At 41.8% G+C, this 15665-nt stretch overlaps 2 protein-coding genes across 5 annotated transcripts in view; one reads left to right on the top strand and one right to left on the bottom strand.

The window, feature by feature from the left end:
• Positions 1 to 15665, top strand: part of LOC140895642 (neurabin-1) — an 84190-nt gene that overhangs the window by 52345 nt on the left and 16180 nt on the right. For 2 of the 4 annotated variants that reach the window (XM_073305843.2, XM_073305844.2), the window contains exons 16-17: positions 766 to 964; positions 14708 to 14824. In XM_073305843.2, coding sequence (XP_073161944.2) covers positions 766 to 964; positions 14708 to 14824 — 316 coding nt within the window. Of the gene's footprint in view, positions 1 to 765; positions 965 to 14707; positions 14825 to 15665 lie in introns of those variants that run through there. The other 2 variants (XM_073305846.2, XM_073305845.2) reach the window with 2 other exon arrangements.
• On the bottom strand, positions 8958 to 10658 carry LOC140895645 (uncharacterized). The gene is made up of 2 exons (XM_073305855.2): positions 10095 to 10658; positions 8958 to 9536 (listed from the first exon to the last, which is right to left on the bottom strand). Exons 1-2 carry the CDS (start codon positions 10648 to 10650, stop codon positions 9382 to 9384), a joined length of 711 nt encoding a protein of 236 aa, XP_073161956.2. The 5' UTR covers positions 10651 to 10658; the 3' UTR covers positions 8958 to 9381.

Raw genomic sequence — 15665 nt, 5'->3', positions numbered from 1 at the left:
CCCTTAACCAGTCTCTTCTTCTTCTCCCCCCACCTTTAATCCACATGCCACGTACTTGCTCCTCCCCTGCCTCCTGCCCGCAGCAATTAGCTGGCTTGCATCGTTCGGGAGGGAAGGGAGAGGTACGAGGACACAGCGCGCAGAGTCCCCCTCCTTCCTCTGCTTCCTGAACACCGCAAGCCAGCTGATTGTCGCTGGCAGGGGGGAGGCGTGCCATGTCCTCGCTCCTCCCTCCTGCCTGCGGCAATCAGCTGGCTTGTGACGTTCAGGGGGCAGGAGGGAAGGGGGGAGGAGTGAGGATGCAGCGCGCCTCCCCGCTCCCTCCCCTGCCTCCTGCCCGCGACAATCAGCTGGTTTGCAGCGTTCAAGAGGCAGGGGAGGGAAGGGGAGCCTGCGCACTGAGTCCTCCCTCCTGAATGCCGCAAGCCAGCTGATTGCCACGGGCAGGAGGCGGTGGGGAGGAGGGGGAAGGCGCTGATCCACAGGGTCTGCCGGCTGGCGGGAGGCACTGTCAGATAGGGGGATGTAGGGGAGCTGATATGGGGGCTGCCACCTGTGGACAAAGCGGGCAGCCAAACGATGTTATAGCAAAGCATTGCACAACTTAAAATGGAGCATGTTCTGTAGTTGAGCAGGGATGTAAGATCGAAACAACGTTAAGCGAGAGGAGGTTAAGTGGGGGGTTACTATATGCCATTTAGACAATTATTAAAGACATACAGCGGGTTATTGCTAGACCATTATAATTCCATTTATTTATTTCAGAGGCTCCCGAGAGTTATTGGAAGACTCTGGCAACAATCAATCTGCATCAGATTCAGACTCTCCTGTTCCTACTTGCATACCTTTCTCTTGGTTTGGGGACAGTCACAAAGAGCCTCAGGTTTCCGGTAGCAGCCTAACCTTTTCTCAGAGTGGACAGGCCACTTTATTCGAACAGGGTCAAGAGAAAAACAGAACCAAGGTAAACGTACACAAATAAGCTATATTTTGAACATTTGGGTTTGATATGGTTTTACTCATTCAGGGTCCAAGTTCTAAGTATTTAGGATCTTGAAAACTAATTGTTTTCAGGTAGTAAGAGAAATGATTACAAGATTCTGTAAGTAATTGAGAGCCAACATTTGAGTTTGTATAAAATAAGAATGTGGTGAGAATTATCCTCCAAATTCTAAACAGCTTACTTTATATTTTGCCAAGGAATTAAATAGGTCCTGCTCAGAAACAATGTATTTTGTTTTGTCTTCCTTCAGCTGGTTGTGCACAAGTTAACAGTTCCTTAAACTGTGCATATTTTTGATGGCCACCTAATTTTATGCAGAAGAAAAGGAAGGAAAATAAAATGGTGCCTGTTGACTTCAGCATTTGTAAAGGGCTGGGGTAGCAGAGCTGAGGAAACAATATATGCCAGAAGGAAAAATAAAATAATTTTTACTTAAACTTTCAAGTACAGAAAGTAAAACTTGAAAATGGGTGAACTTTTTAAAAGTGTTTCTTTTGAAAATGGGAGCTAAGATTCTAAGTCACTTAGGTGCTTTTGAAAAATTCACCCAATGTTTTTTAAATACCTTAAACTGGGGTTCTCAATTTGGGGTCGCAAACAGGTGTAGGGAATTGTGACCACCCAGCCCTTCCCACATTGCTAACTTGGAGAGGGGAGAAGGGAAATGCTGTCTTACATCATTGACAGTGCTATTTTGAAAGTTATTACTGAGTAATTCTACTAATGATTTAGTAACTTTAAAAAGAAGCTTTTCGTTCATCCTGTAAAAAGTGACACTACATAATTCAATTTACTACTATCAAGTTTCCATCTTGACAGTCTGAACTATTTGGGTAAGGGTACTGTTAGGCTTAGGGGAAGCGGAGGTGCTGGGAAGAGGTAACTGAAATTTCTAGAAATTTTGATGGGTGTCCCATTAAGTAATTTTTATTTAGCTATATTTAAAGTGTAAAGTGAATGTAATTTCCATAAAACACTGGTTGTTGTCTAAACACATTTTAAAACAGATACACAAATAATACTAATCACTAAATGCCATTTTTAATTTACCTGTTTATCTGTTATCTTTATTCCTGTGTTCCCTTTGGATTTTTTCTTGTCTGAGACTATAAACTACTAACATATTAAACTTCCACAAAATTCAGTTTTAATTCTTACAATTAATTTTTTTGTCTTCAGTCCTCTGCAGTGGGCTTTCACATTCTCCTTTTTACCACTTAATCTAGGGCCATATGGAACATACAGAACAGAGTTTTTCTATACTATAGTTTAGGGAAACCACTGATAAATGTGTGGAGTTTGCTGATAACATAGTGCTGGCTTTCCTTGTCTAGTTGCTAATTACATGAAAATATAGTTAAAATACATTAAAAACTGTTCTCGTGTTTGTCGTAAGGAATTGCAGTAGTTGTCACAAGAGTCTGTTAAGGGGTCTGCATACTTATAAGTGGGAGGGGAAGTGGTCTGTGAGTTTGTAAGTAGGATTGAAAGTGTTTTATTGTAAGATATCTCTCTGTGTCTTTCTCTCTCTCTCGAGTAAACATCTGGTCCTTACCATGAGAAGTTTGAGAATCCCTAAAGTGGAATATGTTGGCCTTTTAGTTTAAAGAATTTTGTGCAGTATTTTTTTTGTTTTGTTTTGTTTGCAGAACTTGTGTATCTATTTGTTCTTCTCCAACCATCTATTATATCTATGTAGTGGGAACCATAGCATCTCCCTTCCTCCCCACCCCCAGGGATGCTTCTCCAAATAAGCCAGGGCTTTGGGGTCACCAGGCCCTCTGTTAGAGTGAGTTTGCATATCCTAGTGAATATTAGGTTATTTTTAATGTATAACTTATAAGGGATTTACAATTGATATCTATTTAAGATATTGCAAAACGCTTTCTAAACAAGAAATGATAAAATGTGCCTAAAGTGTTTGGGTACCAGTACTGCACAGCAGTTCAGCATTTCATGAACCATTTGAGGCATGATAAACCGTGCGGTTCTCTATGTAACCCTTTCCCCTGGAGTAATAGTTTTATTGATGGGTGGCAGAAGGCCCAGTGCTGTGATGTGCCAGCACATGCCCCACTTAAAGCATACTTGGGTAGCAGATGCTGAGCCTGTTCTCACCTGTATTGACAGCCTTCACTTTCTGTGCCTCTGGGGATCTCTTCCCCTCCAGACCCCCAGCTGATTCTCCTCCACCCCATAACTCTTCATCCTGTTCATTATCACTTCCAACTTTCCAATAGATTGTGTCCCACTGCCAACTGGTTCCACCTCCCATTCCCTTCTCTCATATCTCAGTCTTGATGGTTGCTCTTGGCTTTTTTCTTGGCCTGTGAGGCAGTTTTTTCTGCCTGGAGGGCACAGCAGTCTTTAGCTAGTCACCACCTACTCTGTAGAGACCCCTAGTGGTGGAAGTTGACACGCATTCTTTAACCATTACCTGTGTACTGACTGGCCTTAAATCCACACTCAGTGGGATACCAAATATTGTAACTGTCCCACCAAGATCAGCTTTGTGGTCTCCTTTTCTGGCTTAGTGGAGACACAGCAACTACTGACTCAGGCAGTTAGTAATCAAATTGTATTAACTGAATGACAAATAGTAAGGTTTTGGACAAATAATTTTATTTGCTTCTAAAATTAGGTTTAAGACAGAGATGTAGCTGAGTTGAGTACCCAGTAATGCACATTGTCATTTAGGAAACACAATAAATGGACAAATTTCCCATTACACCTTTTCCAGGGGAATAATATTGTTGAGTTTGGTTGAGTAATATTTATTACTTGTTGGTAATAATTTTACAGCCATTGTGGAGAAGTCATGAAAATACATTGTTTAAAATACACTTCTACCCCCGATATAATGCGGTCCTCAGGAGCCAAAAAATCTTACTGTGTTATAGGTGAAACCGCGTTAGATCAAACTTGCTTTGGCCTCGAGCATTTCCATTATTAATAGTCACTTCCTGCCCCCTGACTGACCCCTCAGAATCCCCGACCCATCCACCTTCCCCTTCCCTAATCACCCCCAGGACCTCAACCCCTAACTGACCCCCCTGCTCCCTGACTGCTCTGACCCCTATCCGCACCCCCAACAGTCTCTCTGGGACTCCCACGCCTTATCCAACACCCCTGACTGCCCCGCCCTCAGAACCTCTGAACCATCCAACCCTGTCCCCTGACCACTCCCCCGCGCCCCTCACCTCCCCCCCGAGACGTCTGCCCTCTATCCAACCCCTTGGCCCTGGCCCGGCACCCTTAACACACCGCTCAGAGCAGCATGTCGGAGCCAGACATGCTGACCCGCAGATCCACCAGAGCGCGCAGCCCCGCCCCCCAGAGCCATGGTTTACCGCGTTATATCCAAATTCGTGTTCTATCGGGTCACGTGCTATGGGGGTAGAGGTGTATTGGAAAGTAAGAACTCTGAAAGAATGGTAAGAACTATTTCTGATTATTCTCCTGTGTGAGAATCTGTAAATGTAGTATTTAATCTTTTGATAATGTATATAACTACTCTAGTATTAGGATTTTATTTCACTAATGTACAGAATTACAATTTACTGGTTAAGAGCATTTTTTCTAAATTGAAGAGAGGTTAATGTTTGTGAAAGGTGACCACTTAGGAGACTTAAGTATTGTATTCTCAGGCGTAGCAACGGCATCAGTAGTACAAACTTTCCTACACTGTCTTGCCAGCATGCTTCAACTGTCTGTTCGGTAGTTTGCCCTTTGAGATTGACAAGTTACTCAGTGTTGTTGTTTCTAATACTACTTTACTTACAGTCCTTTCCTGTGGTAGAGCCCACGGTTTGTATATACCATTCACATAGGTAATTTTTTAGATAATTAACTTACATAGTGTTTGCTGTAACTTTTAGATATTTTTGCACTGCTTCCTAAGCTTCTAGCCAGGCACACAAATATTCCACACGTTACCAAACAATACTTTATTGCTATGAGAAACATTGTAGTGTCATATATTTATATATTATCATCTTACTAAATTCCTTAATTTTTATGGAACAAATGTGAAATGAGATCATTTACACCACTCCAGAGTTCTTGCAGAATTTTTTTTTTTCCTGAGAATTTATGCAGGAAAGATAGTTTTCCTAATGAGGTATAAACTTTTAGTGAAATTTATTGTTTACTTAGAATTTTCCTCCTTTTTCCTGTGAACATATTAATATTCACGTAAAGCATTTGCAGGTAATCAAGTATTAAAATATATGGAGTCAAGTGTTTATGAACAGACCCCGGCACAAAGGAACCTTGATCTGATTAGAGCCATGGATGCAGCTATGATACAATTAATTAGGGCTGTCAAATGATTTTTAAAAATCACAGTTAATCACAAGATTAAAAAACAGTCGTGATTAATCGCAGTTTTATTTGCACTATAATAAATAATAATAGAATTGTTATAATAGAATAACAATTTAAATTTATTATACGTATTTTAGATGTTTTCTACATTTTCTAATATATTGATTTAAGTTACAACACAGAATACAAGTGTACAGTGCTCACTTTATATTATAATTTTTATTACAAATGTTTGCGCTGTAAAAAATAAGTCTTTTTCAGTTGCTTATACAAGTACTGTAGTGCAATCACATTATCATGAAAGTGCAACTTACAAAGGTAGATTTTTATTTTTTTTACATAACTGCACTTAAAAAGAAAATATAAAACTTTAGAACCGACAAGCCAAAGCATGAAAGGGGATATGCATGTTTAGCTTATCTGGCACATAAATACCTTGCAACACCCTCTACAAAACTACCATTTAGATCCCTGTGCTCACTTTCAGGCAACATTATAAATAAGACACAGGCAGCATTATCTCACATAAAAGTAAACTAACTTGTTTGTTTCAGTGATTGGCTGAACAAGAAGTAGGACTGAGTGGACCTGTATGAGGTGAATTGAAAAATACTATTTCTTCATCTTTTTTCAGTGCAAATATTTGTAATAAAAATAATATTAAATGAGCACTGTACACTTCGTATTCTGTGTTGTAACTGATATAAACATATTTGAAAATGTAGAAAAACATCCAAAAATATTTATAATAAATTTAAATTGGCATTCTATTATTGTTTAACAGTTCAATTAAAACTGCAATTAATCGCAGCTATTTTTAATCTAATTTGTTTAGCATTAATCGCATGCATTAACTACAATGAATTGACAGCCTTACAAAAAAAAAATATTAATTAACTACTATACACTGTTCAGAGTAGCAGCCGTGTTAGTCTGTATTCACAAAAAGAAAAGGAGTACTAGTGGCACCTTAGGATATGTCTACACTACGAAATTAGGTCGAATTTATAGAAGTTGGTTTTTTAGACATCGGTTTTATATATTCGAGTGTGTGTGTCCCCACAGAAAATGCTCTAAGTGCATTAAGTGCATTAACTCGGCAGAGTGCTTCCACAGTGCCGAGGCTAGAGTAGACTTCCAGAGTGTTGCACTGTGGGTCGCTATCCCACAGTTCCCGCAGTCTCCGCTGCCCATTGGAATTCTGGGTTGAGATCCCAATGCCTGATGGGGCTAAAACATTGTCGCGGATGGTTCTGGGTACATATCGTCAGGCCCCCGTTCCCTCCTTCCCTCCATGAAAGCAAGGGCAGACAATCGTTTTGCGCCTTTTTTCCTGAGTTACCTGTGCAGACACCATACCACGGCAAGCATGGAGCCCGCTCAGGTAACTGTCACCGTATGTCTCCTGGGTGCTGGCAGATGTGGTACTGCATTGCTACACAGCAGCATCAACCCATTGCCTTGTGGCAGCAGACGGTACAGTACGACTGGTAGCCGTCATCGTCATGTCCGAGGTTCTCCTGGCCACGTCGGCCAGGAGCGCCTGGGCAAACATGGGCGCAGGGACTAAATTTGGAGTGACTTGACCAGGTCATTCTCTTTAGTCCTGCAGTCAGTCCTATTGAACCATCTTATGGTGAGCAGGCAGGCGATACGGATTGCTAGCAGTCCTACTGTACCATCTTCTGCCAGGCAGGCAAGAGATGAGGATGGCTAGCAGTCCTTCTGCACCGTCTGCTGCCAGCCAAAGATGTAAAAGATAGATGGAGTGGATCAAAACAAGAAATAGACCAGATTTGTTTTGTACTCATTTGCTTCTCCCCCTTCCCTCCACCCCCAGTCTAGGGGACTCATTCCTCTAGGTCACACTGCAGTCACTCACAGAGAAGGTGCAGCGAGGTAAATCTAGCCATGTATCAATCAGAGGCCAGACCAACCTGCTTGTTCCAATAAGAACAATTACTTAGGTGCACCATTTCTTATTGGAACCCTCTGTGAAGTCCTGCCTGAAATACTCCTTGATGTAAAGCCACCCCCTTTGTTGATTTTAATTCCCTGTAAGCCATCCCTGTAAGCCATGTCGTCAGTCGCCCCTCCCTCTGTCAGAGCAACGGCAGACAATCGTTCCGCTCCTTTTTTCTGTGTGGACGCCATACCAAGGCAAGCATGGAGGCCACTCAGCTCACTTTGGCAATTAGGAGCACATTAAACACCACATGCATTATCCGGCAGTATATGCAGCACCAGAACCTGGCAGAGCGATACCGGGCGAGGAGGCGACGTCAGGGCTGTCACGTGAGTGATCAGGACATGGACACAGATTTCTCTGAAAGCATGGGCCCTGCGAATGCTTGCATCATGGTGTTAATGGGGCAGGTTCATGCTGTGGAACGCCGATTCTGGGCTCGGGAAACAAGCAGAGACTGGTGGGACCGCATAGTGTTGCAGGTCTGGGACGATTCCCAGTGGCTGCGAAACTTTCGCATGCGTAAGGGCACTTTCATGGAACTTTGTGACTTGCTTTCCCCTGCCCTGAAGCGCATGAATACCAAGATGAGAGCAGCCCTCACAGTTGAGAAGCGAGTAGTGATAGCCCTGTGGAAGTTTGCAACACCAGACAGCTACCGGTCAGTTGGGAATCAATTTGGAGTGGGCAAATCTACTGTGGGGGCTGCTGTGATGCAAGTCGCTCATGCAGTCAAAGATCTGCTGATGTCAAGGGTAGTGACCCTGGGAAATGTGCAGGTCATAGTGGATGGCTTTGCTGCAATGGGATTCCCTAACTGTGGTGGGGCCATAGACGGAACCCATATCCCTATCTTGGCACCGGAGCACCAAGCCGGCGAGTACATAAACCACAAGGGGTACTTTTCAATAGTGCTGCAAACTCTGGTGGATCACAAGGGACGTTTCACCAACAAAAACGTGGGATGGCTGGGAAAGGTACATGACGCTCGCATCTTCAGGAACTCTGGTCTGTTTCAAAAGCTGCAGGAAGGGACTTTATTCCCAGACCAGAAAATAACTGTTGGGGATGTTGAAATGCCTATAGTTATCCTTGGGGACCCAGCCTACCCCTTAATGCCATGGCTCATGAAGCCGTACACAGGCAGCCTGGACAGTAGTCAGGAGCTGTTCAACTACAGGCTAAGCAAATGCAGAATAGTGGTAGAATGTGCATTTGGACGTTTAAAGGCGTGCTGGCGCAGTTTACTGACTCACTTAGACCTCAGCGAAACCAATATTCCCACTGTTATTACTGCTTTCTGTGCACTCCACAATATCTGTGAGAGTAAGGGGGAGACGTTTATGGCGGGGTGGGAGGTTGAGGCAAATCGCCTGGCTGCTGGTTACGCGCAGCCAGACACCAGGGTGGTTAGAAGAGCACAGGAGGGTGCGGTACGCATCAGAGAAGCTTTGAAAACCAGTTTCATGACTGGCCAGGCTACAGTGTGAAAGTTCTGTTTCTTTCTCCTTGATGAAACCCCCCGCCCCTTGGTTCACTCTACTTCTCTGTAAGCTAACCACCCTCCCCTCCTCCCTTCGATCACCGCTTACAGAGGCAATAAAGTCATTGTTGCTTCACATTCATGCATTCCTTATTCATTCGTCACACAAATAGGGGGATGACTACCAAGGTAGCCCAGGAGGGGTGGTGGAGGAGGGAAGAAAAATGCCACACAGCACTTTAAAAGTTTACAACTTTAAAATTTATTGAATGCCAGCCTTCTGTTTTTTGGGCAATCCTCTGTGGTAGAGTGGCTGGTTGGCCGGAGGCCCCCCCCACCGCGTTCTTGGGCATCTGGGTGTGGAGGCTATGGAACTTGGGGAGGAGGGCGGTTGGTTACACAGGGGCTGTAGTGGCAGTCTGTGCTCCAGCTGCCTTTGCTGCAGCTCAACCGTACACTGGAGCATACTGGTTTGATCCTCCAGCAGCCTCAGCATTGAATCCTGTCTCCTCTCATCACACTGCCGCCACATTTGAGCTTCAGCCCTCTCTTCAGCCCACCACCTCTCCTCCCGGTCATTTTGTGCTTTCCTGCACTCTGACATTATTTGCCTCCACGCATTTGTCTGTGCTCTGTCAGTGTGGGAGGACAGCATGAGCTCAGAGAACATTTCATCACAAGTGTGTTTTTTTTTTTCTTTCTAATCTTCACTAGCCTCTGGGAAGGAGAAGATCCTGTGATCATTGAAACACATGCAGCTGGTGGAGAAAAAAAAGAGACAGCGGTCTTTAAAAAGACACATTTTATAAAACAGTGGCTACACTCTTTCAGGGTAAACCTTGCTGTTAACATTACATACATAGTACATGTGCTTTCATTACAAGGTCGCATTTTGCCTCCCCCCACCGCGTGGCTAACAGCGGGGAACATTTCTGTTCAGCCACAGGCAAACAGCCCAGCAGGAACGGGCACCTCTGAGTGAATGTTCCCTGAAGAAAAGCACCCTATTTCAACCAAGTGACCATGAATGATCTCTCACTCTCCTGAGGATAGCACAGAGAGATAAAGAACGGATGTTGTTTCAACGCCAGCAAACATACAATGCAATGCTTTGTTGTACAATGATTCCCGAGTACGTGTTACTGGCCTGGAGTGGTAGTGTCCTACCATGGAGGAAGTAATAAGGCTGCCCTCCCCAGAAATCTTTTGCAAAGGCTTTGGGAGTACATCCAGGAGAGCCGCGAACGCCAGGGCAAAGTAATCCTTTCACATGCTTGCTTTTAAACCATGTACAGTATTTTAAAAGGTACACTCACCGGATTTCCCTTCTCCGCCTGCCAGGTCCAGGAGGCAGCCTTGGGTGGGTTCGGGGGGTACTGGCTCCAGGTCCAGGGTGAGAAACAGTCCCTGGCTGTCAGGAAAACCGGTTTCTCCGCTTGCTTGCTGTGAGCTATCTACAACCTCATCATCATCATCATCATCTTCGTCCCCAAAACCTGCTTCCGTATTGCCTCCATCTCCATTGAATGAGTCAAACAACACGGCTGGGGTAGTGGTGGCTGAACCCCCTAAAATGGCATGCAGCTCATCATAGAAGCGGCATGTTTGGGGCTCTGACCCGGAGCGGCCGTTCGCCTCTCTGGTTTTCTGGTAGGCTTGCCTCAGCTCCTTCAGTTTCAGGCGGTACTGCTTTGGGTCCCTGTTATGGCCTCTGTCCTTCATGCCCTGGGAGATTTTGACAAAGGTTTTGGCACTTCGAAAACTGGAACGGAGTTCTGATAGCACGGATTCCTCTCCCCATACAGCGATCAGATCCTGTACCTCCCGTTCAGTCCATGCTGGAACTCTTTTGCGATTCTGGGACTCCATCATGGTCACCTCTGCTGATGAGCTCTGCATGGTCACCTGCAGCTTGCCACGCTGGCCAAACAGGAAATGAGATTCAAAAGTTTGCAGTTCTTTTCCTGTCTACCTGGCCAGTGCATCTGAGTTGAGAGTGCTGTCCAGAGTGGTCAGAATGGAGCGCTCTGGGATAGCTCCCGGAGGCCAATACCATCGAATTGTGTCCACAGTACCCTAAATTCGACCTGGCAAGGCCGATTTTAAGCGCTAATCCACTTGTCAGGGGTGGAGTAAGGAAATCGATTGTAAGAGCCCTTTAAGTTGAAATAAAGGACTTCATCATGTGGACGGGTGCAGGTTTACATCTATTTAATGCTGCTAAATTCGACCTAAAGTCCTAGTGTAGACCAGGGCCTAGAGACTAACCAATTTATTTGAGCATAAGCTTTCGTGAGCTACAGCTCACTTCATCGGATGCATAAAGTGGAAAATACAGTGAGGAGATTTATATACACACAGACCATGCAAAAATGGATGTTTACCATACACGTTGTAAGGAGAGTGATCACTTAAGCTGAGCTATTACCAGCAGGAGAGTGGGGTCGGGGGAGAGAAAACCTTTTGAAGTGATAATCAAGGTGGGCCATTTCCAGGAATTAACAAGAACGTCTGAGGAACAGTGTGGGGTGGGATTGCGGGGAGGAATAAACAAGGGGAAATAGTTTTACTTTGTATAATGACTCAACTACTCCCAGTCTCTATTCAAGCCTAAGTTAATTGTATCCAATTTGCAAATTAATTCCAATTCAGCAGTCTCTCATTGGAGTCTGTTTCTGAAGATTTTTTGTTGAAGAATAGTCACTTTTAGATCAGAAATCGAGTGACCAGAGAGATTGAAGTGTTCTCCGACTGGTTAATGAATGTTATAATTCTTGACATCTGATTTGTGTCCATTTATTCTTTTACGTAGAGACTGTCCAGTTTGACCAATGTACATGGCAGAGGGGCATTGCTGGCAAATGATGGCATATATCACATTGGTAGATGTGCAGGTGAACGAGCCTCTGATAGTGTGGCTGATGTGATTAGGCCCTATGATGGTGTCCCCTGAATAGATATGTGGGCACAGCTGGCAACAGGCTTTGTTGCAAGGATAGGTTCCTGGGTTAGTGGTTCTGTTGTGTGGTTGCTGGTGAGTATTTGCTTCAGGTTGGATCATCTTAAGTGATCACTCTCCTTACAATGTGTATTTTTTTCATGGTCTGTGTGTATATAAATCTTCTTACTGTATATTCCACTTTATGCATCCGATGAAGTGAGCTGTAGCTCACGAAAGCTTATGCTCAAATAAATTGGTTAGTCTCTAAGGTGCCACAAGTACTCCTTTTCTTATTGGATCTGTTTTCTTTCTGATATTCTGCTGTCACTCCTATCTCTCCCCCTATTAATAGTTTGTCTAAAATGTGGCCCTTCCTTAGGTCTCTATTTAATCTTACTAGGAAGGCAAGGAAGATGCTTCTAGGGATGATGTTGCTGTCTTGGAGAGAGAGGGAGAGAGACTCCCAAATAGTCTTGTTGAAATTGCTTTGTGACTTGGTAAAAGGAGTAATCAGATTGTAGAATTACAGATAACATTTTATGTATCTGGAAGGCTACAACAGACCCTAAAATCTAAAGTAACTAGTAAAACCAGAGATCTGGGCTGATACTAAGAGCAACCCCTACTAAGAAGCATGTACAGATTTAAAATACATCCCACCCTCCCCCCTACATCCTCCTCTGCACCCCCCCAAAAGAAAGAAAATGGTAGGAGAATCCCAGTGAGAGAGAGAGAGAACTATGTTAATTAAGGTTAGAGTATGTATCAGTAATACCAGATAAAATACAACACAAGGATGAAGTAATTATTCCCAAAATAGGCATTATAAACTCTGGATATTCAGCGTTAAAGTTAAACTTAAAAAATCCTTTAAGTCAAGTATGGAAATATATATGTAAAGGACCCAAACAACCTTAACTTAGTCCAATGACACCATAAAGAAAAGAAATTAAGAAAAATGTCTTTACAAATCAGTTTTGTTCAGTCTGTGGCATAAGACATTAATTATAAGTGTATGGTTATTGCATGACAGCCCTACCAATTAGAATTGACTGAGGAGAGGCTTTGAAAACAAAGGAGTCTTAATTTGATAAATAACACAAAGGAGGACCAGTGGTGAGATTTAAAAAAAAAAAAAAATGTCTTGGTCAAAGCAATGTATCAGACCTGTGTCCTTGACAAAAGCATTTTGCACTGACCAGAGAAAGGTGAAATGGGTGTCAAGACCAAAGTGGTGGAGGTTGCAGTAATCAGAGTAGAAGAGATGCTGTTAAATATATACAGTAATATACTATGGAGATCATTGCTGCCCTCCACAAGCGCACACATCTCCAGTGGACTAGCAGGTATGTATTTGGGAGCAAAATTTAGTCCTGCATGTGCAACTCTTAACTTTGCTTTTGTAATTAAAAGCACTTTTAAAGTGTAAGACTAACTTCATTTGATCACATGCCTCAGTGAATTCTATTTCAGCAAGATAAACATATAAGATTGTAATTAGGGGCTTAATTACAGATCCTAAAAACCTGTTCTTATAGGATCATCTTTGTTCAGAGTGAGTTTATCCTGTGGCTTATTCTGAAAAGTTTGTCAGTGACAATATCTGTTTTTTGTGAGGCCTTTCGTTTTATCTTAACTTTACAGCTAAGGTGACTGAGTCAAAAGAAGAGGTCAGGTGACTTGTCCAAGGTGTGGGTTAGTGGCTGCAGCTAAATTTGAACCCAGAACCTCTAGTTCTCAGCTCCTTGCCAAGACCTATAAATGAAAATGTTTTCCTGACTAAGCACATACTAAATGTAGTAACTGATTTAAGTAGGTTAAAAGTTTAACAGTATGAAGATTAAACATTTGCTAAATATAAAAATGTATGTTGTTTTAAACCTGAAATTTACTTGAGTAACAATGTATAGTCAGAAATATTGAATAATAGTATAGTAGGTGTAGTCACTTATGGCAAGTACTTAAGAATATGTTCACCACAATTTACTATTTGGGAGATAATTAGAAGAATGTATTAACTTATATGTAGATTATCCAGTGGAGTGGCTGCTGTAAATGTTACCACATTAAGACAAACAAAGCATTTGTTGTGAAGATGCCTGAAAAATTATTTAACTTGCATTCTAAAATGTAGTGTTCAGTTCAGCTCAGTACAAAAATAGGGCTCCTACTATGCATAGCCATCTTGGCTAAAACTGGTTTATAAATAGAAGACTTGACGCATCTTGTCTTAATGGAGTTAATTTCTTAAATACCAGAACAGTGCAGCTATATCTCCTCTTAAGTTCCTCCTGCTTATATTATACAATTACGTAGTACTTTGCAGTCCAATGTACTTTACAGACCTAACTATGCATTGATCACTTTATCCACTGTGGAAATGCAGCCACTTCCAGGATGAAATGAGGATACTGTTTAAGTATGTAGCATTACCACACAACAGTTTAAGACAAGATTATTAAAACTTCAGGCTGAATTTAAGTATAATTACAAGAGTAGATATTTCCCCAAGGCCACGGGGTTACTGTTGTGGCTGGGATTTTAGCATTGTGTCATTCAAAAGACAGTATATTCAGTGTCCCATAATACCATGCTGTGTCTTTAGTTCCATACAAATTCAGAGGGAATAATTCCACCAGCTGAATTTCTAACCACTTACTGCATGACCTGGATGTACCTTTGAAATATCCTTTCCAAGTACTGACCTGGCTCAATTCTATTTAACTTTATGACTGACTTGCTGCATAAAGTGGCATTACTTCCAAAATGGCTTCAATGCTGCTATAATATTTGTTAATTTGGGAGTTCAGCAAAAACAAGTCAAGACTCCTGATGAAGTGAACATATTTCATACATGGTAGATCTAAAATTTATAGATAACTCATGTTTAATTTCTTTTTACAAAGTATCAAGGGTACTAGAATGTCTCCTTGTGATCTACTGTTCCAAGGGTTCAGTTAATAAAACATTATTTTCACTTGTTTGCAGAGTAGAATTGTCATAGATGATTCATACCATAGCAGGCCAAGTTGTGATCTGTCAGGGTTAGTGACAGAACCAAATCTGTCAGGGCGTTCACACACTTTAACCTTCTCTTCAAATGAGGTGAGTTTCAAAGTGTGTATATGTCTTGTTGATGTTGCCATTCATACTACAGACTGTCTATTAATATAATAGGCTTTGTTTTGTATGAAACTAGATAGTTATCACAGTATCTTAATATTTTTTATCATCTTTAATACTGAAATAGTTACTTAACTAAGGACTCAGATTGTAAGGGGGAAAAAAACAATGAGTCCTTGTGGCACCTTAGAGACTAACAAATTTATTTGGGCATACGCTTTTGTGGCATACGCTTTTGTGGCCTAAGGAGGAATTTTAGCCTTTGCTTCACAATTTATAGTCAAATATAGCTTTAATTGGTAGTAATACTGTACAATAAATTACAATTATGAATTTCAAAGATATGTAAAAGCAAAAATTTGAGTGAGTGAATGAAATTTGCAGCATTTTTCAACTTGCCTCACATCAGTGTATGTTTAAATTTATTTTTCATGTATAAGATACCAAACTATTTAGATATATTTTATCTATTAAAAGCATTTAATCTATTTAAAAGTCAGAGTTCTTTTTCTGGCAAAACGCTAACCTTCTTTGCCTTCAGCTGAAATCTTCGACTTAATCTAGTCTTTTATACTTTTTAAAAAGTATATCTGTTTAAAGGAATTAGTCATTGTTTTATAGAACAAACCGTAAAAGAACGGAAGCACTTGCAAAAACTATACTTCAGTCATCTTTCAGATGTGAGTTATAGTGCCTTCAAGCCTGATAAACTGATAGTGATAATGTTTGAAGAAAATTTTTAACAGCAGGTCCTGAATGATCTGATGCTATTAGATAATTAACTTAAACCAAATTTTGGTAAAGTGCTAAAATATATTCTGAT

This window comes from Lepidochelys kempii, chromosome 11 (assembly GCF_965140285.1).
Source record: "Lepidochelys kempii isolate rLepKem1 chromosome 11, rLepKem1.hap1, whole genome shotgun sequence".
NCBI classification, from domain to species: domain Eukaryota; kingdom Metazoa; phylum Chordata; order Testudines; family Cheloniidae; genus Lepidochelys; species Lepidochelys kempii.
This window is presented reverse-complemented; position numbering and strand designations above follow the sequence as displayed.

Coding starts and splice junctions, on each gene's coding strand:
- LOC140895645 (XM_073305855.2), bottom strand. CDS start 10,650: ATGATGGAGTCCCAGAATCGCAAAAGAGTTCCAGCATGGACTGAACGG. Junction 9,537..10,094: donor AGGCGGAGAAGGGAAATCCG/GTGAGTGTACCT, acceptor TTTCTCCACCAG/CTGCATGTGTTTCAATGATC.